The sequence below is a fragment of the Canis lupus genome, chromosome 7, assembly GCF_011100685.1.
Source record: "Canis lupus familiaris isolate Mischka breed German Shepherd chromosome 7, alternate assembly UU_Cfam_GSD_1.0, whole genome shotgun sequence".
Lineage (NCBI taxonomy): Eukaryota > Metazoa > Chordata > Mammalia > Carnivora > Canidae > Canis > Canis lupus.
This window is the reverse complement of record NC_049228.1, coordinates 67,169,127-67,191,057: the sequence shown is the minus strand read 5'-3', so window position 1 is coordinate 67,191,057 and position 21,931 is coordinate 67,169,127. Positions and strand designations below refer to the sequence as shown.

At 34.0% G+C, this 21,931-nt stretch overlaps 1 protein-coding gene across 1 annotated transcript in view; it reads left to right on the top strand.

The window, feature by feature from the left end:
- The window catches only part of THOC1 (THO complex 1), a 54,641-nt gene that overhangs the window by 1,609 nt on the left and 31,101 nt on the right, over window positions 1–21,931 (top strand). The window contains exons 2-9 of the mRNA XM_038543697.1: window positions 1,184–1,257; window positions 1,351–1,411; window positions 2,846–2,912; window positions 6,488–6,606; window positions 7,126–7,174; window positions 7,573–7,668; window positions 14,963–15,045; window positions 17,124–17,197. Coding sequence (XP_038399625.1) covers window positions 1,184–1,257; window positions 1,351–1,411; window positions 2,846–2,912; window positions 6,488–6,606; window positions 7,126–7,174; window positions 7,573–7,668; window positions 14,963–15,045; window positions 17,124–17,197 — 623 coding nt within the window. The remainder of the gene's footprint in view (window positions 1–1,183; window positions 1,258–1,350; window positions 1,412–2,845; window positions 2,913–6,487; window positions 6,607–7,125; window positions 7,175–7,572; window positions 7,669–14,962; window positions 15,046–17,123; window positions 17,198–21,931) is intronic.

The following is a 21,931-nucleotide window of genomic DNA, read 5'->3' as shown; positions in this document are numbered from 1 at the left end:
ATTTATTTATTTATTTATTTATTTATTTATTTATTTATTTATAAGAGGCACGGGGTGGGGGCGGGAGGAGGGGTGCAGAGACACAGGCAGAAGGAAAAGCAGGCTCCATGCAGGGAGCCGGCAGTGGGACTCGATCCAGGGTCTCCAAGATCAGGCCCTGGGCTGAAGGCAGCGCCAAACTGCTGGGCCACCAGGGCTGCCCGACAGCCCCCTTATTTAACTGGTAAAGAAATTGAAGCACAAAGAGATAAGGAGATATGCCGAGGATTATACAGTCTACTCTTGGCATATGCCGAGGATTATACAGTCTACTCTTGGCAGAGTCAGGAACGGACATTTCCAGTGTAAATCGAATTCCTGGGGGTAGTGAGATAACTTTCCAAGTGTATGTGAGTTTCTACAGAATGAAAGACTTTGCAGTATTTTTGTCTTTCATATTTCTTTTTTTTTTAAGGTTTTATTTTTAAATAATTTCTACACCTAAAGTAGGGCTTGACTTACAACCCGGATGTCAGAAGTTACATGGTCTAGCTACTGAGTCAGAATCCCCTTTTTATTATCTTGACTTTCATTTATGACTAAGACAATTAGCAGGTATTCAGTGTTGACTGTGTGTTAGAGACTTGGGCTGAGCAAAACTAGAGAAGATGGGACTTGAGATGGGTCTTGAAGAATGGATAGGATTTGCATGAGCAGGTGGGAATAACAGTGAATGAATACACTAGAGTGAGCTTGGTAGAAAATAATGAAAAAATGTCTAGACCTTAGTGGAAACTGTATGTTAGATGGTAGTGGGAAATAAGATTGGATAGATTGAAGGTGATAGCATCAAGGACCTTGAGAGGGAGCTGTGAAATTTTAAAACCAAAGCCTGTAAATAAGGAGCCATTTGGAGATTTAGAAAAAAAAAAAAAGTAGAATACTCTCATGAATGTGATATGTAAAGAAATGGTAAGGAGGGAAAGCCTGGAATAAGAAAGTCTAGTTGGTAAGCTCTTGTCAAATTTAAAGTGATTAGAGTTTGCATCATTAAGTGGCATTTGAATAAGAATTATTGATGGAATGACTGATAGTTTTTCCCAAGTGTAAGTGTTTCTAGTTAAATATACTGTTGATGAGTGATGTTTTTCAGTAAACAATAGGCAAAAATCTTTCCACTTACATGCTATTTTTATTTTTCTAGAAGTCTACCAGAGAGGCCCTCAACAACAAAAATATCAAGCCATTGTTGAATACCTTCAGCCAATTACCTGGCAGGTAAGGCATTGATATCCATGAAATACACTTGCCCAGATCTTTATACTTAACCTTGAGCTGTTTAAAAATGCAGGTGTCTTTTGTTTTTAATAGTGAAAATGAAAAAAAATGTACCCTTGACCAAGCTTTCAGAGGTGTTCTAGAAGAAGAAATTGTAAGTATGTTTTCCTTCATTGTCAAAATTTTGCTGCTAAATTAATAAATGTTATTTTTAAATTGCTTTTATTCTCAGAATGGATATTTAAACAAGATTATTTTTTCTGCAGTGAGCTTGCTACTTTATGAAAGCTGACTTGATCATAGTATAGGAGTTATGTAATAGTTAAGCATTTTGACAGCACAAGTACAATTTAAGGGGTAAACCCTTAATCTCTCTACAAGTGAATATAAGAAAAAATTGATGAGGTTTTCCTGAGCAAGAAAGCACTATAATTTGAAGGTGGGCTTTCTCGCTTTGCTCAATAAACAGTGACACATCCTTTAGTAGCATAAAAGGTCTAGTCCAAGGATGTTTAGCATGGGAACTCAGATTCCATGCCCTCATTTTCCTGTGGCATCCTCACCCATTAGTATACAAAAATAGCCAGAGCCTATCCAACTTTGGTAGAAAAATTTAACCTAAACTTGAAAACTCTGAATTTATTTACCATTAGGGGGGCACCCAAAGGAAAGGAAAACTTTCAGCAGTTTATTCTTGGTTAGGTGAAGGTTGTGTCCCAAGAAGCTAGATCCTTTTCTAATGGGTACAATACAGTGTCCCTTCCTTTTAAACAATTCTGGCATCAAAACTCATTTTTTTCCTCTTCTTCAGACCTAGTCATGTTATGAGGCATTCCACAAGTTACTTTGCTTTTCTGAGCCTCAGTTTCCCATGTAAGAGGAAGTATAACATTCTTCAGGGTTATATAAAACAACACATAATGAATACTTAAAAAGTTCTAGTTTCTATAATGTTATGGAACCTAAGTACTACCTCCCTTTTTTTTTTTTAAACCCTCAGACAGGGATCCCTGGGTGGCGCAGCAGTTTGGCGCCTGCCTTTGTCCCAGGGCGCAATCCTGGAGACCCAGGATCGAGTCCCACGTCGGGCTCCCGGTGCATGGAGCCTGCTTCTCCCTCTGCCTGTGTCTCTGCCTCTCTCTCTCTCTGTGACTATCATAAATAAATAAAAATTTAAAAAAAAATAAAAATAAAAAAATAAAATAAAACCCTCAGACATATTGATGCAACAGTGCAGTTAATTCCCCTGGCCCTGTCTTTGCCCTGTGCCATTGATTGAGTTATGGCCTCAGTGCTTGTTTACTTGATTAGCTTGTAGCCATAATCATGCTAATGTAACCATCTTCCTAAGATCATTGGATTGTAAGTGAATCACCCCCTTATTATTTACTTGATCTATTTTTGCGATTAGTGATTCTATTACTGTTAACTCGTTTTTTATATTTTCATCTTAGTAATTTTATTTTCTGCAAGAAATAGGTTTGTCTTTTGTTTCTGATACTTTAATGTCAAAGGATATGTTTTTATTGTTACCAAACTAGTCTGGACTCTGGTTCCTAAATTAAATTGTTTTCTCCTCTGTTGGTAGATAAATCATTCATCATGTGAAAACGTTTTAGCTATTATTTCTCTTGCTATTGGGGGAGTAACTGAAGGTAAGTACAGCATTGTTTTTCTAAAGTAATCATGGATGTGACATGCTTTATTTAAAAGTTATTTTCCTTATACTCTCCATCTATATGATTTTGTTCGTTTTTCAAATTCTGCCTACCACCTTTGCCAAGAAGTTGTCCCAATGAAATTAGCTCACACTTCTCGTTTCTAGTACGCAGCACACATTTTGACACTTTCTTTGTTCTCCAGTTGTTTCATTTATTCAATAAATATTTATTGAGCATCTACTATGTGCCTGGTACTGAGATAGGACTTAAACATTCAGTGTTAAAGAAAACATATCACTGCCCATAAGTAGCTTAGTGGCTGATGGAGGAAACAGATGTGTAAATTTTTTACTGAGGTATAATTACTGTGAAGTGGGAATGAAGTGTGATTGAAGAGACTCTCTAAACTCTGAAGGAATCAGGGAGGTCTTAGAAGGGAAGCTGTAACAGGAGCTGGGATGTGAGAGATTCTGGATTTGTCAGAAAGGAATACAAAGCTGTGTAAAGGCCAAGTTTAGCCTGGCTAAAGAATTGGGTGGAGCAGAGGGGTGAGAGGATGATAACAATGGTGAGGAAGGAAACAGGAAAGGTAGCTTAGGGTCATTGTAAAGGGCTTTGTATACCATGCTAACAGGGAGCTATGGAGGAAGAGTTGGATTGGGAGAGACTGCTGGCAGGAAAACTAGGTAGGGGACTGTTAAAATGGGGCAGTGGCCATGGGGGATAATTGCCAGACTAAAAAAGGCATATAGGAAGTACACAGTGCCTAACACCTAGAAGGAGCTCATTAAATATTTGCAGAAGGAAACAGTGAAAAACTAGTTCATCCATACTCTTTAGCAAATGTAGTTGAAATATTTATTTAATGTAAGTGAAAAATGCCTTTTAATCTGTAAAGTATTACTCACATATTTATTCTTTTGATACCTATTCCTAAAAAACTAGAACATTCAAGGTAAAAGTGGTCTGCTAGTGTAGCAGCATGTTATTCTGTAAACTTAAGCATAATTCATAAATTCTGACTTGACACTTTAAACTTTTATACAGGATGTTCATTGCATACTTGAATGAGTTCTGCAGTGGGGAGTGTTCCTTGCCCAGTTTTTGCCAAACAGCAGTTTACTTAGTTCATTGATTACCTTGATGTGTTACTCTTGTAGACTGGTGATATTTTTAATGCTTGAAGTTCAGAGTCTGTTTTTAGAACTTTTACTTTATTTGAAAAAGATAAGGACTTATGATAAAAGCTTAGATGCTTTTTTAATTTTAATTGGATGAGGAATAGTCCTTCTCAAGAGATTATTAATTGTGTTCTTCTTGTGACGTTTTCACATTATCCATAAATATGTTTTATTAAATTCAACTCAGCAAATATTTATTGAGCTTCTGTTTAGTGTCAGACACTTTACTGCTTAAAAAGTACAAAAATACCTACCCACAAAATCTCATAGTCTACATAAAAATAAACAGGATATGATAAATGCTCTAATTTATTTATACTGTGCTTCAGAAGTATAGATGGGGTGGCCCGTTCAAAGGTATCAGGAGTTTTTTAGATGCACTGATATTTACTGTGTACTTTGAAAGATGGAGTAGGAATTTGCCACATGATAGGAGGGAGACTGTGTAGACAGAAAAAAGCATTGTGTACAAAACCGAGCAAGGGGGATCCCTGGGTGGCGCAGCGGTTTGGCGCCTGCCTTTGGCCCAGGGCGCGATCCTGGAGACCCGGGATCGAATCCCACGTCGGGCTCCCGGTGCATGGAGCCTGCTTCTCCCTCTGCCTGTGTCTCTGCCTCTCTCTCTCTCTGTGACTATCATAAATAAATAAAAAAAAAAAAAATTTAAATAAACAAAACCGAGCAAGGATCAACATGGCAGAATGGGAACTGAGGAAGGAGTATCTGTAGGCGAGGTTAAGTGAAGCAAAGAGGGTGTGCAGAGGCTGGGGTGCAGGTTGTTGAAAGTTCTGGGGATCACACTATAGTGCAGCTCATCAGAATCACCAGTGAATCTCTATTTTTAAATGAGACTGCAAGGTCTCAGCTTAGTTTTACTCAATCAGAATCTTTGGAACTGGAATCTAGGTAATTTTCTTAAGTTCTGTAATTAAATGTGAGTTAACTTTTGTCAAAGTATGCTGCAACTACTGCCAGGGAGTATGCTTCTTAAATCTCTTAGGTATACAGGGCATATAGTATCTCAGAGTCTTAAGTGGTAAGGGACTTCAGCAGTTGTCCAGTCCAGTCTCATCTCTAGCCTTTCCTGCTCCCTTCTATAATGTCCCTGGCAGATGGTCATCCAACATCTATGCCTATTGATGGGGCTTTCTATCTTGATTGCTTTTAGTCTTGTCAGGTTTCCCTTGTACTGATCATAGTATAGGAGTTTCAACTGAGTTGAAATCTGCTGCCTTATGCCACCCACTGGTTCTTGGCAGTATCCCTCACATCACATTCCAGATGTGATCCTACCAGTGCAGAAGTTGAATATATTACTTGTTTTTTTGTTTTTTAACTTATTACAGTGTTTTGGGCTTACAGTGCTCCCTAGATATTTTCTTTGCATACTATGCTTAAAAGCCTACTTTTCTTAAACACTTAGTGTTACTTTAAAATGGAAGAAAGAATGAGCAGGAAGATGAAAGTACATTGAGCTAGTCAAATGACCCTTTCTTTGAAAAATATTTTAATTTATTGTTTTAATTAAATAACATTGAATTTTGAAATAAACAACTTTTTACTCTACCATTCTTTCCCCTGAAATGATACCTTTATTTTAAATGTTTAATAGATGAAATCAGTATCAAACTTTTTTATTATCTTTTTTGAAGGTAAATCAAATCACAAAGATAATTTAGCAACACTATGGAACATTTAGAAATGAGCAAAAGGGAAAAATACTACTCATAATTTCTCTACTTTAAAAAACTACCATTCATTTTGGTATATGTTTTTAGTTTCTCTAGTCTTTTTAAAAAACTTATTGTTGTAACCATAATATACGTACAGTTTTGAATCCTGCCTTTTTCACTTAACATTATATCATAAGCATTTTCCAAGTTATTTTAGTCGTCATAACAATCGTTTTTAATTGGCTGCATTATATTCTTTTGAATAGCTTAGTGGTGAAGAAAACAGACTGTGGAGCCAGACTGCCTGGGTTCGTATCCCAGCTCTACCACTTACTGGCTCTATGGCCTTGGGCAAGTTATTTAACTTCTCTGTGTCTCAGTTTTCCCATTCTATAAACTGGAGGTAATATCTACCTCATAGGGTTATAAGGATTAAATGTGTTAGTATACGTAAATCACTTTCTGTGCCTGACATATAGTAAATGCTCTAGAAGTGTATCAAGAATTATCATCATCATCATTATTGAGTGCACATACCAAAAATTACTTAAGTATGTCCCATTTGGGGACTTTTAGGTTGCTTCCATTTCTTGTCTTAAAAATTTGTTAGGAGTGACAAAGTATGCTGTTGAGATATTTTTCAGAATTATTTTGCATGGGCTGTTTTACTGTACAATTTTTTAAACTTTTAAATTGGCTTGTGCTCCACTTGAAGGTATTTGTACCGCATCTACACCTTTTGTATTGTTGGGAGATGTTTTGGATTGTCTTCCTCTGGATCAATGTGACACAATATTCACTTTTGTGGAAAAAAATGTTGCTACTTGGAAATCAGTAAGTGCCATGGTTTCTTTTTCTGCTAACATTATGTTTCTGTAGATCCAGAGTTCAGAAGATACAATTTATTTATTTATTTATTTACTTTTTTTTTTTTCCTTATATTTTTATATTGCTGACTGCCAAAGAGTTTGTCCTTATGAGGGAATTATACTACTATCTTGGAGGGGCTAAGTAAGAGTCATAGTGAAGAAAAAGTTCAAATATAAAATTTGACTGAGTAGTAACAATTAATTTGAAAATGCACACTTTCTTTAAAACAGTTATTTGGTATCATGTTTGTTCTGTACGTGAAAATATAATTGAAAATGCTGTTTGTGGGGAAAAAGTGAAAGTGGTAGGGTAGACTCAGTGCATGTCAGTGTTCTTTAATATCTTCCTTTCTGTGACTTATTTTTGTTTTTTTTTTTATTTTTTTTTTTTTTTTTTTTTTTTTTTTTTTTTTTTTTGTGACTTATTTTTGAAGAGTGTCTAACAACTTCTGTACAGTAGTAATAATTTGTATATTAATTTCAGAATACATTCTATTCTGCTGGGAAAAATTATTTACTACGTATGTGCAATGGTAAGTAATTCAGTGGTAAATGATTGTTTTCTAAAATAAATGTGGCTAGAAAAACAGATGGTTGAATTAAACATAAGTGATAAAATTTTAAAAATAGATTAGTATCTTCAGTTTTAAGTAACAGACTGATTTATTAAAACTGATCATTCACTTTAAATTAAACTGTTTCAGTTCTGGGCATAAGCTTAAAACCAAAAAAAGTTTAGTAAAGTTTATCTTGCCAATGCTAAATTCATTTTATTCCGAATTTTTTAGTGCTTTTTTGGAACAATAGTTTCTATTCTAATTTTGAGAACTGTTTTAGAAAAATACTCTTGACAGACTGATTAACAAATTTGGGTATAGTTGTAATAAACATAGAATAATCTCCTATAACCTTCATTTCCATATGCTGTTAGATCTCCTAAGAAGATTATCAAAATCCCAGAATACAGTCTTCTGTGGACGAATTCAACTCTTTTTGGCCAGGCTTTTCCCTTTATCTGAGAAATCAGGTATGCTTTTATACATTAAATAAATGCTTTGAAGGAGAGTCTTTTTCAGTTTTTAATGAATTAGAAACTCCTGTGATGATAACAAGTAAAATGGTTCTATAAAGTTGAAAACATAGAAAATTGTCACTTTTTTTTATTGGTAAATAACTATTTATAGTAAATAAATATAGTTATAGTAAATAACCATACTTTTGGTAATGTATAATACAGGTAACCCTTAAAGTCATTGATTATTTTTTTTTTAAGTATAGTTGACATACATTAGTTTCAGATCTACAGCATAGTAATTTGACAGTTGATTCTTTAAGTTCCAAGTTTATTAATAATGAAAATCTGCAGTTGAATCACATATATATAGATACGCACTATCACATCTCTATTTCATTTTATAATGTATGCCAATTTTTCTCCTGCCATTTTCTCCCTCGTAGTCACTACTATTTAGGCACATTTATTTTCTTCCATTTCTTTTTATTTTTTTAAGATTTTATCTATTTGACAGAGAGAGAACATAAGCAGGGGGAATGGGAGAGGAAGAAGCAGGCTCCCTGCTCTTCAGGGGCTCTATCCTAAGACTCTGAGATCATGAACCGTAGGCAGATGCTTATGACTGAGACACCCAGGCACCCCTATTTCCTTCCCTTTCTTTTACCATTTTTGTGTGTGTTAAATATAACACTCATATAAAAAGTGCATAAAATAAATATATATATACTATAATTATTCTGAATCACATTTTTGTGTAAGCACTGTCGAAGTCCGGAAATGGAACATAACAGTTCTCCAGGGCTCTCCGTAATCTGTTCACATATGCCAAATTTTAATACCTCTTTCCTTCAGTCTTCCTTTCCTTAATATCAGGCTAATATACCACCTACTTCATATGTTGTGAGGATTAAATGAATTAAAATACTTGAAGAGCTTACAACGTGCCTACATGTAGTGAGACCCATAGTAAATGTTGTCAGTGGTTTCTGTGTTTTCTTTTTTGTCATGCTAGATCTTGTTTTTTCTTTCCTACTTATTTAATCAAGATTGATTTAGATTACCTAGGTATTTACTGCTTTTATTTTTGACCTTCTAGTTGTGAAAAATATCCCTGTAAGACTTTTCTTTAGTGCAGGTCTATGTTTTGTCTGAAAATCTTTTATTCTTAAGGAATGATTTCAATAGATAAAAGATTCTAGGTTAGCACTAGATGTAGGATTTAATCATATGTACGATAATCATTACTCTGCCTTTCTCTTCCATTGTTCTCTAGACAACACAAATACCAGTGTAACTTCTTTGAAGATAGTCTAGATTTTTTTTCTCTCTCCTTGCTCTTTACTTTTTTCTTTATTTTAGGTTTGTTTGGTTTCTTTTTTCAGTTGTACTATGATGTATCTTACTGTAGATTTTTTTCTTTTTTTATCATATTTGGGATCTATGGGAATCTTAAATCTGGGTTAGTATCTTTAATCCAGTTGGCAAAAATTTTAGCCATTATTTCGTCAAATATTGTGTATGCCTCTTTCTTTTTTTTTATTTTTTTTTCCATAATATTATTATACCTCGTCACTGTGTCTTCTGTCTCTTATTCTTTCTGTATTTTCATCTATTTGTCTCTATTTGTCACATTCTGAATAATTTCTTCAGATTGCTTTTTCAGTTCACTCTTTGGAAATGATGAATGATCAGCTGCTAAATGAGTTTTTAATTTTAGTTTTTGTTGTTTTCATTGTATTTTATTTGCTGAAGACTTGTTAAAGGTATTTAAGTCGGTTATGTCACTTACAGATTTCTTATTCCCTGCTCATATTTTCAAACTTGTTCTTTAATTTTTAAACCAGGATAAGCATTCTTATGTATCTGATAATTCCAGTACTTTAAGTCTTTGTGGGTTTGTTTCTGTTTCTCAGGATGTCTTCTCTTTGTGTCTTGTTAGCATTGGGTGTAATATTTGAAAAAATATTGAGGGATTAATTTTGAGGCCTAGAATACATACATTTTTCCAGATAGAGTTTTCATTGCTTCTGTTAGGCACCTTTAGAAGGAGGCTACCACTAATCCAGAGTTCCCTTAATTCAGCCCAGTTTTAAGGCCTGTGTTTCCTTCGATCATTGAGAAGACTTGGCTCTGGAGTATAGTTTGGTTTACTGTAACTTGAAGGTTATAGCCCTATGAGTTCCCAGCCTTGAAGATGGTTGGGGTGGGATTTATTAGATTCTCCACCTTTTTTGGGCCCAGATTTACTTTTATCATTCTAGCTTTGGGAAGCCATGAAAAGGGTAGCTCAGTTTTACAACTGATTCTCTTGTTTGGCAGATGTCCTCAAGACAGAAGTGGCTTACGTATCAATGCATTGTTTATCTTACTTGCCTTCTGGATGTTTGCCATGTATCCCTTACTTTCCTGTTAGCTCTTTTTTGAAAGTTTTTTCTTAAACCTTTTTTTTTTTAACTTCATTGTCTAGAACAATGCTGTAAACATGGTTTATGGTTAAATTTTTATGGAATTAATGTAATTTATCCAAGTTTTTGTCTTTAGTAGGATTAATCTGAATTAATTAGCTAATTCGGCCTTCTGTTCCTATAGACTCACCCTTTTTTATTACTTTTTTTTAAAAAAAAAACTTTCAGCATGTGAGTCCATGTGTCATACAATTCACCATTTAAAGTGTACAATTCATTGTTTTTTAGCATATTGACAGGGTTATGCAGCCATGACTACAGTCTAACTTTTGAACATTTTTCCTACCCTGTACCCAGTAACTGTCATTCCCAACTCATCATCATTCTTACCCTCTCCTCCAGGTTCTAAACAACCATTAGTCTCCTTGTTCTCTATAGATTTTCTTATCTGGATACTTAAAAAATGGAATAATGAAATATGTGTTCTTTTATTGACTGGCTTTTTTAACTTAGCATAACATTTTCAAGATTTATCTGTGGTGTAGCATGTATCAATATTTCTTTTTTTTTTTTTAATATTCATAGTATGGATAGAACATCTTTTGTCCATTCATCAGTTGATGGACATTCGGATTGTTTCTGCTTTTTTGCCTATTGTGAATAATGCTGCTGTGAATTTTTGTTTATAAGATTTTATTTGGACATATATTTTCATTTTTCCTTGGCATATACCTAGGGTGAAATTGCTAAGTCATATGGTAACTCTGTATTTAAATTCTCAAGGGACTACCAAACTGTTTTGTGAAGAAGCTGCACCATTTTACAGTCCTATCGTCATTGCAAGTGGGTTCAGGTGTCTCCACATCCTTGTTAATGCTTATTATTGTCTTGGGTTTTTTATTATCACCATCTTAGTAAGTATAAAGTGGTATCTCATGGCATTTTTCTTATGACTAGAGATGTTAAGCATCTTTTCATGTGCTTACCGATCATTTGTAGGTCTTCCTTAAAGAAATGGCTATTTGTTTTATTTTTAAAATTGAGTTGTCTCAATTTTAAAATTTTTTAAAAATGAGTTGTCTTTTTATTAACTAATTGAGTTAAATTAAAATTGAGTTGTCTCAAATTTAAAAATTGAGCTGTCTTTTAATTAATTGAGTTAAATTAAAATTGAGTTGTCTTTTTATTAATTAGTTTTATGAGTTCTCTTTATATTCTAAATAATCAACTCTTATCAGATATGTAATTTGCAAATATTTTCTCTCATTTTGTGGATTTCCTTTCACCTTCTTGATAGTATTGTTTGCAACACAAAAGTTTTAGGTTTTTATGAAATTTGGTATATCTATTTTTTCGTTTGCTGCTTGTGCTCTTAGTGTCATATCTAAGAAATCATTGCTTACCCTAATGTCACACAGATTTATTCTTGTGTTTTCTTATAAGTTATTTAGCTCTGTGGTCCATTTTGAATTAATTTTTGTATATGGTATGAGGTAGGAGTTCAGTTTCATTCTTTTGTGTGTTAATATCCAGCTGTCCCAGCATCATTTGTTGAAAAAACTATTCTTTCCTCCATTGAATTGGCATATAATCTTCTTTATGCCTTCAAAACACCAGCGTTAGTAGAACCTTAGGGTGTTGGCACTAATTCTTGTCTCTGCAAACCTTTTTGTTCTCTATTGTCACACCACTGACCGGTGCTGTTAGTCTCAGTTTTACTTCCTCAGGGAGCCTCTGTTTTTAGCATCTAATCTAAACCTGCCACCACAGTCACCCATTATCACCACCTGATTTCAAATCTCTTCTTAGCATTTAGCACCACTGTTTGTGTTGTTTACTTCTTGTTCTCTGTGCGTAGAACAGTGCCAGACATCGCATTGCCTTTTAAATCTGTGATAAATGAAGGCTGTGTTTTGTGAAATGAAGTGTGCCCCCTCCTAACTAAAAAAACTCCTAAGTAGTTTCTTTTCTGGAAGTTACAGAAACATAAGAACAAGGTTTCAATTTTCAACCATTTTTTTGGTCCTTCCTGTTATTTCCAGCCTCCACTCTCGTCCTTTTTTTTTTTTTTTTTTTTTGCATTGCATAATCCAAATTTGGTTATGATATGGCCTCCTCATAAAATACAGCTAGATTTGGAATATTAATTTTTTTAAAGATCTGTCATTTTATTTTATTTTATTTTATTTTATTTTATTTTATTTTATTTTTTTTTTTTTTTAAAGATCTGTCATTTTAGTTCAGGAAAGAGAATGGTGTATAAATTTCCTTCTCTTTAGTGATCTTGTTAGATTTTTGTAGCAAATTAAGCTGCTTTGATAAAATGAATTGGAAGTTTTCATATTTTTCTTTTCTAGAAGAATTGGAGTAATTGTGTTTTATTTCCTTCTTGAATGTTTGGTAGAGTTTACGATTGAAGCAGTTATCCTTAACAAAGTATTATGGCTATGGTTTGGTTTATGAAACAGATTTGCAATTATTCAGACTTTTCCTTTTTTCTTGAGACAGTTTTGGTAACTTTTTTTCCCCTGGGAATTTGTGAATATTATCTAAAATTTCAAAAGTATTGACATGGTGCTATTTATAGCTCCCCCCCCCATTCTATTTTTTTTTAATTGAGGCATAATTAACATATAATGTTCTGTTAGTTTTAAGTGTATAATGATTCAGGAATTCTCTTGTTACTCAGTGCTCATCAAGATAAGTGTACTCTTCATCCCCTTTATTTATAGAACTCCTCATTTTTTAAAGAATGCTTTAGCGCTTTTTTTCAATGTACAGCATTACTAAAGTGGCAAGACATAAAGAATCCATTTTTTTCTTATTGACTGGTTGAAAGAATAATAATATGTTGTTTAAGGTAGCTTTAAACATTACATATCCTTTAATAAGTGGTGTTTTAAAATGTAATTTCTAAATTATAAAAATAACCTATTTCAGAAAATTTGGAAAATGAAGAGGAAAAGCTGTTTATAATTAATCGTAGCACACTAACATAAGCCAGGTTGGCATTTTGGGGTATTTTCTTATAGTATCTTTTTTAAACATTTGTAGGCACTTGACATTCACTAGGGTATATCCCAAGACCTGCAAAAATCCAGTTCTGTGTGTAATTTAGCATGTGAAGTATGCCTGAAATTTTTGATGTAATGAGAATTACATGTGCTATATTGAGTAATAGAGAATAGACAAATATTTTAAGCAGTCACTGCTAAATGAGCAACCAGATTCATTCACTAGCTTAATGATTTGATAGTGTTTTTTTTTTAACTTTAGCTTTTTGTTCTGAAATAACTTTAGACTTAAAGAAGAATTGAGGAGGTAATAGAGTACCTGAATAACCCCTCACCTAATGTTAGCTTCTTACATGACCACAGTGCACCAAAACAGTTACCAAAACATTGGTGGTACAGCACTGTTAACTGAAGACTTTATTTGTATTTTACCAGTGTCATCACTGTTTTTCTTTTTTCTGTTCAAGGATTCAGTCCAGGATCCCACATTGCAGTCACTTGCCACATTGCTTTACTCTCCCTAGTCTCAGTCTTTGCTTTTTTCATGACTTAGACACTTTTGAAGAATACTGGTCAGGTATTTTGTAGAATGTCCTTCAGTATAAGTTTGTCTAATTTTTTTCGTAATTAAACTGAGGTTATAGATTTGGGGGAAGAAGACTACAGAGGTGATATGCCCTTCTTGGTGCATCATTTCAACATGTTGTTGATATGTCTGATTACTGGTGATGTTATCCTTGATCACCATATTTTTCTGTTGCTAAGTTACTGTTTTTACCTTTGTTATTCTTGAAGGCAAATACTTGGAGACTCTGCAAATACTCTTCTTCTCCTTAGACTTTTGCCCACTAATTTTAGTATTCACCAGTGAATGAATATTGCCTGCAGCAATGATTTTTAGGTTGTCCTAGTGGTGATTTTCGATTTCTCTTATGCCTTCTTCATGTATTACTTGGGATTCTTCATAAGGAAGAGTTGTCTCCTATCCCTTATTATTAATTCAGTAACCTGTTTTAGTGTGAATGTAGATATTTTATTCTGTGGGTTACAATCCCATAATATTTAGTTTCTCACTCAGATTGTTCTAGTTTTGCCCATTGGGAGCTCTTTCATGTTTTCCTGGTATGAGAAGATAGTCTCGGCTCATCTTGTGTTTTCCCTACCCCACCCCTGGAATCACCCACTTCTCCAAAGAGCCTGATTCCTTTTATTTAAGAATAGTATATAGAAGCCAAGATCTGGGTCCTAGATCTGCTAATTACTACTGGAGTATCACTGCTTCTGGGTTTTTTGTGGACAGAGCTAGGAAAGATATGTATGTATTACAAACCCATGTATGTGTGTGTGTGTGTGTGTATATATATATATTTACTTCTGTGTCTGCCTGTGTATGTATTTTTAAACAACCAACAACAAAAAACATGAGATCATTGTGAAACCTAGGAGTTTAAACCAGTACCAGTATTGATGTTCATTTATAAGTTCTGTCTTTGACAGTGAGAAACCTGACTCTCATTAACTAAGGTATATTTACTGTATATATTGTTAACACTCTTACTTTTTGATTAATACAATTTTTATTTGTGCTTCAGGGAAATTATAAATTACTTTGAATTTCACTCTGTAAAATTGTTCTAAACTATTAATAACAAGGACAACTGTATTTGTTATAATGTATTGTGTAGAATTCTGAGTACTCTGAAGGCACCTTAAAGAAATGAATTTTAGAAAGGATTTGAAAATCAAGTGTGGTGTTATTTCTGACTTGATCTTTTAGTTTTGGATTTATCATTTTCTTTGTTTTGGTTATATGACAGCAAAGTTGTATTCTTCAGTTGTTTGGTGGGTTTGCTTTGAAAATCTTTTCTTTCTGCTTCTTTTTAATAGGTCTTAACTTGCAGAGTCAATTTAATCTGGAAAATGTCACTGTTTTCAATACCAATGAGCAGGAAAGCACCTTGGGTCAGAAGGTGAGGCTAAGAAATCTAACAAACATATTTATAAGTTTATTACTAAGATAACTCCTGTGAATGGGTCTTCTAAGTCACCAAAAATTTTTAAACCTTTATTTCTAATTTATAGAAATAATGTGTAGTCTGTATAAAAAATGCAAACAAAATAGAAATATTTAAAATAGAAAGTACAAAAAAAAATAGGAAGTACAGCTACCCTATAATCCAAGGCCCCCAAAGATAAGCACTCTTAGCATTGCCTGTCTTTACAAGACTTAATATGTGTGTAGTTTTATTCCAAAATTGAGGTCATACAATACATATTGTTCTGGAATTCACTTTATTCTTTTAAGAGTATAAAATGGATGCGTTTCTGCATCAGTACATTAGATTTGTGTCTAAAGGTTCCTGATAAGTCTTCCAAGTATATATGTACATATATATATATATCATAATCTTGTCAGTGGGCATTTGGATAATTTCTAATTGTGAAAAATGGTTAACAACATTATATATAATGAATGGTATTGTAGATACCATTTCTAAATTATGCAGGTATTTCCTTGGGATAAATTACAGTGAATGAAATTGTGTCAAAATGTATGCATATATCAGATTTTGATAGCTATTGACCATTTACTTCTCAAAAAGGTCATACTCATTTATACCATCACCAGTGGCACTTGGAGAATGCCTGCACATTTTCCCACGGCCTCATACCAACCTTGGGAATTACCAATTTTAAAAAATCTTTGCTTAATTGATATATACTTGAAAAAGTAGATCTTTGTTTTAACTTACATTCCCTTGGTTATTAGTGAAGTTGAGGGACTTTATGTTTATTGGAATTTATTTTTTTTTTCTGTGCAAATTAGAAGTAATGAAGAAGAGAATTACCTATTCATGCCATTTGCCCATTTTACTTTTGAAATATCTTTTTCTTACTGATGTGTAGAAGCTCATATGGGATGATATTAAATCACTGCCTACCATTTTGTTGATTTTTTTTTCTCATATAGCTTTCTTATAACTTTATTTATTGTGCTTCTGCTGTATAGAATTTTAAAATTTGGGTATAATATTAATGTATGTTGGTGTTTTAATTGTTTCCAGCCTTATGTCATGCTAAAGGCTTCCACTCCAGAAGATTATATAAGCCCTTTTGTTTTCTTTTGATGCTTTTATGAGTAATTTTTTTTTTTTTAAATCTAATCCAGCATGAATGTGGAGTATGGAGTAAGTTAAGTTATAATTTTATTTTTTCCAAATAGTGAGCTAGTTATCTCAGAACCATTTGTTAAATAATCCATATTTGCCCACTCATTTTTAAAGGGACATCAGGTATAATCAACTCTATTTTAAAGATAATTTATGATATATTCAGAAGACAAATTTCTGGACATTCAACACCTATTCATTTAGGAACAAGTTATCAAGTTTAAAAAATTATTAATTAGATATAGCTAACATCTCACTGTAAATTATGTCTTATATAATTTGTTCCTTAAAATGTAATTATTATCAATTTGGAAGTGGTGTTGACTTAAGATTTTTAAAAATCTTGCCTCTCACTGTTACATATCTTTTGGTACTTCTTGGACTATTTCATGTAAACTTGTTATTTTGAATTTCTCACTATAGAACTAGACAGCATATCATAAAGTGTTTCCCAAAAATAAGAGTTCTCTGTTGGGTTGGGGGAGGATTTCTATGGTCAAATTAAAGTTGGGACAAAACTACTTACGTATACTTTGAGTTCTTTACTACAATTCTTAGAGTCCTTAATCAGTTCTCTGAAAGGTCATTGTATTTATTCCCATAGAGAATCTACAGACCATGTTTGGAGAAATACTGACTTAAAACTTTTTAACTATATCTTCATGACTATCTTATGTCATTGTCCTACTGCTCTTGGGTTCTTAGATCTTTGTCACATAGAATTGCTGTTGCCTTAAAGAATAACTAGTTTTTTTACAGAAGCGTGACTAGATTTCTCTAACAGCATTTGTCTAGCAGTGTGTGAATGATGTTATTCCAGCATTTGTCTTCTGCCTGACAACTGCTTTGTGACACATTGTACATTTTTTTAAATTTAGCACACTGAGGATAGAGAAGAAGGAATGGATGTTGAAGAAGGTGAAATGGGAGATGATGAAGCTCCAACAACTTGGTGAGTTTTAGAAGTTCAGATTTTATGATGTACAAAGTTAAACCTTAATGACTTATCAAGCACAAGTGTCAAGATATACACAAGGAAGAAGGAAATCATGCTTATAGATTTCTTTTATTTGATTTTTTATGTATATTATAATTATAAATCCTAAATCACTACTAGGCTCTATCAGTTGGTTTCTGAATTACATACAGACAATTCATTATTTACATGGCCTACTTTATGCATATTCCTAACATTTGAAAACCCAACCATAGGCAACCTAGGGACTCTTCCCCTTTTTCCTTCTATTAACTTTGTGGACCTAGTGCTTGTGGATAATGGGCTGACTTTTTAATGAAGTAAGAGGAATAAGTAACCTCCTTTCCCTCTTCTTCCCTTCGCATACCCATCTTTTGTTTCCTATCTCATCTGCTAACTTTGTGCTTTCTTTCCAAATAATTTCTTCCTAATGCTCATTAGGAGCAATGAGGAAGAGAAAAAGGGAGATATGAAGGAAAATATTCACTTCCAGGTGTCTGAGGTGACAAAAGTTATCAGTTGCCATTGAATTTCTGGAGGATCAAGAAGAGTTTCTAATATCTGCACAGAGAGCTGTATACCTGGCATCCCAGGTTTCAGATTCAAACACATTATCTCCAAAGAAGCATCGAGAGTAGTGTGGCTCCAGGCTGAATTCCAATTCTAGCCATGTAACCTAAAGCAATTACCTGACTTCCCTGCAACTCAGTTGTAGTGTCTTTAAAATGTAGTAATGAGGGGCAGCCCGGGTAGCTCAGAGGTTTAGCGCCACCTTCAGCCCAGAGCCTGATCCTGGGGACCTGGGATGATCAAGTCCCACGTCGGGCTTCCTGCATGGAGCCTGCTTCTCCCTCCCTCTCTCTCTCTCTCTCTCTCTCTCTCTATGTCTCTCATGAATAAATAAAATCTTAAAAAAAAAAAAGAAAAGAAATATAATGTAGTAATGGCACCTACCTGCTCATTGAGATTATTAAATGAGATGGTGCTTGGATATGGTCTGTTAAGATACACAGTAGTTATTGTTTCTTTAGTTGTTGATGTTATATACAGTGATCTACGGAAAGCGCTCATTAGAACAGTTTATTTGTTAGCTATTATTACTAGCTATAGTTCTGTGTTTGGGTTGTGGTTTTTTAGAGACCTATTTGTTCATGTACATTGTGGATAGAGTATACTTTTGGGGTCTGACCTGAGCAACGTAAAGGATCAAGGCAGTAGGCTTCAACATAACAGGTCACCTGAAATGTAAAAAGAGCCCCCAAAGACAAACTGCCCAATGCAGTTTTGTGTAGTTAGACTCTGCCTAAACCTGTATAGATAAATCGGCCCCATTGACTATTAGCTAGTCCCAGTTGCAGAAAAATCAGGTAAACAGGATTCAGTACTCTTAGTCTGTCACAATCATTTTATTTTATTTTGTCCTTTTTTTAATTGAAATGTGGTTGATATACAATAATACTTTAGTTTCAGGTATACAACATAATGATTCATGTTTTTACACAGTAGGACGTGATCACCAGGATAAGTCTAGCTGCCATCTGTCAACCTATTATAATGTTGTGTTGTTGACTGCATTCCCTATGCTATACTTAACATTCCAGTGACTTATCTTAAAACTGCAGGTTTTACCTTTTAAATCCTCTTCACTATTTTTTAAATAAAGGAAGAGATTGGGAAATTACTTTGTAACTAATTGTATCACCAGATTGTTTTAGGCACTGTCATTTACAAAGAACACATTACCCATGTATCTATAGTATGAAGCCCATTTCAGATTTGGGTCAAATACACCAGTAAAAAATTCTGGATTAAAAAAAATTCCAATTTAATGTTCTATAAAATCACCAGCTCAACATTTTTAAAAAATGTCAAGTTGCAGAACACCTTGGTTAAAATAGTTAAAAACTTTTCTTTTCTTTTTTTTTTTTAAGATTTTATTTATTTATTAGCGAGCATGAGCGGGGGACAGAGGCAGAAGGAGAAGCAGATTCCCCACTGAGCAGGGAGCTCGACTCAGGGCTCCATTCCAGGACCCTGTGATCATGACCCAGGCCGAAGGTAGACACCCAACAGACTGAGCCACCCAGGCACCCCGAAAACATTGTTTTTATTTTTTTTAATATATATATATTTTAAAGATTTATATATTTATTCATGAAAGACACAGAGAGAGAGAGAGAGAGAGTCAGAGACAAAGGCAGAGGGAGAAGTAGGCTCCCTGCAAGGAGCCCAATTCGGGACTCGTTTCCGGGTCTCCGGGATCACACCCAGAGCAAAAGGCAGATGCTCAACTGCCGAGCCACCCAGGCATCCCAACATTCTGTTTTTAGACAGTAACTCTCACCTTAATATGTTACGGTTTTCGTATACAACAAGTAGTTACATATGCTTTGTGTAGATAAATACAGAATCCAGATGTATTTGTGGAATGTTGAAGTTAGAGGGCAAATTGCAGTGGATCAAAACATGAAAGGAGGGTGAGGATGTGGTGACATTGAGTGTAAATGATTTTCAGGACATTGAGACATGAAGAAAAAGCCATGGAGGGACAGCATGGATTGGAACTTTCAAAGGAGAAGATATTTTTAAAATTTTAGTGCCTCAATTAAAAGGTTTTCTAGTAGTCATTTATTAATACTACTATAAAATTTCTCCTGTGAGGCACCTAAGATAAATACTAGGCCAACTAAAAAAGAGATCAGAAGGTTTAATAAGTAGGCGATGATAATTAACAACTTAGAGTAAGCTTGTTATTAGTATCAAACAGTAAATTAAGATGTGAGCTTTCTGGCAAGTGAGACAATAAAGGAACATATAATGGTTACATAGTTCTCATTCTGATTAGACCGTATCCCATTAGTAAGAGGCAAACTTTTCTTGTACTATGTTTCAAGAGTTGTTTATTATATTCTCATATGTGGTAACTGAGTAACAGTGTGTGTGTGTGTGTGTGTGTGTGTGTGTGTGTGTGTGTAACTGTACATATAAAACTAGAAAATCTTCAAAAGCAGTTTGGTTTCAAAAACATTTCTTTTTTTTTAATTTTTATTTATTTGAGAGAGGCAGAAATAGAGAAAGAGAGACAGAGAGAATGAGTAGGGAGGAGAGGGAGAAGCAGACTACTTGCTAAAAGCAGGGAGCCCCACATGGGACTCGATCCCATGACCCCAGGATCATGACCTGAGCTGAAGACAGATGCCCAACCAACTGAGCCACCCAGGCGCCCCTCAAAAACATTCTTTATTAAGCGTATGGAACTACACAAATACCATGTTATTTCATGGGTATTAATTATTTTACATGTGGCTTTTTCTTTTTTCCAATTTACTTGCACATTTTGGAAAATGTTCCTTTTATGGGTTTTGTGTGTGTGTGTGAGTGTGACTTTTTTTAACTTGATCTGTATAAAACCCAGATTTTTTTTTTAAGATTTTATTTTATTTTTATTTATTTATTTTTTTAAGATTTTATTTATTTATTCATGAGAGACAGAGAGAGAGGCAGAGACACAGGCAGAGGGAGAAACAGGCTCCATGCAGGAAGCCTGACGTGGGACTTGATCTTGGGTCTCCAGGATCACACCCTGGGCTGAAGGCAGCGCTAAACTGCTGAGCCACCTGGGCTGCCCCAAACCCAGATTTATAATCTCGTTATAAGTCAATGAAATTGCTTCAGTTATAGAAAATAGTTGATGTCAGTTGATGTTCAGATTACTGTTTTCCTGTTTTCAGAGTTTTTACTAGGAAAGAGTGTAGAAAGAATGAAAGTTAACATGCCCCTTAGATTTTTTTGACTACTGCTGATTCTTGATAAAACTTTTGGCAGGAGCTGGATTTTGGTCAATTAAAAGTTGTCAGTATTCTTCATTACTGTTTTGAAACAAGATCCACATGTTTCAAATATTAGTAGTTCTAGCAAAGTTAGCATTCTTTTATCTCAAGGTAAAAATAGTTATTTACCTTTATACATAATTCAAAGTGGTTGTAATTTAGGTAAGTACCTAAGTATAATTTCAATCCTCTTTTGTAAAATGAAGTGCATGCACTTTGTTAAACTGCTGTTTTCTTGCAGACCAAGGACTTTTTCAGTTATTGCCAAGTTCAAAGCTTTGTTCAGGCAGTTACAGTTGTCAGAAGTGTGAATCTAATATAAGTAATCTGTTACTATGTATGTAGGTGTATGTGGGTTTTTTAAATCTATATACCAATTAATATAAATTTAATAAAATTATTTAAATAGGTATTTTATGATACGAACTTGTACTTTGTAATCTTAACCATATGAATTAGAGTCCTATGGTGAGAATCTTTATCACATGTGCTTCCACATGTTATACTAAACTACTTTTCCTTTGGCATTCTTCACTAATGGCTTTTCAGACATTTTTGTAGAAAACTGATTTTTGCACTACACACACACACACACACACACGTATGTATGTATGTATGTATGTATGTAGTATGCATGGCATTTTTCAGGTTTTTAAACATTACCCTCTCACCCCAAAACCTTAAAAATTAAAAAGTACATGGTAAAAATCATACTCCTTTTACTTTTCTATAATCCTTTAAAATGCATTATAATATGGCCCCTGATACTCCCTAGTCATTAAAAAAGTAATTTTAAATATATCCATCTCAAAGATGAAGAGTGGAAGATTAACTTAACTTCCTATTATTGACTAGACTAGAGAAGGCAAGACTCTTAACA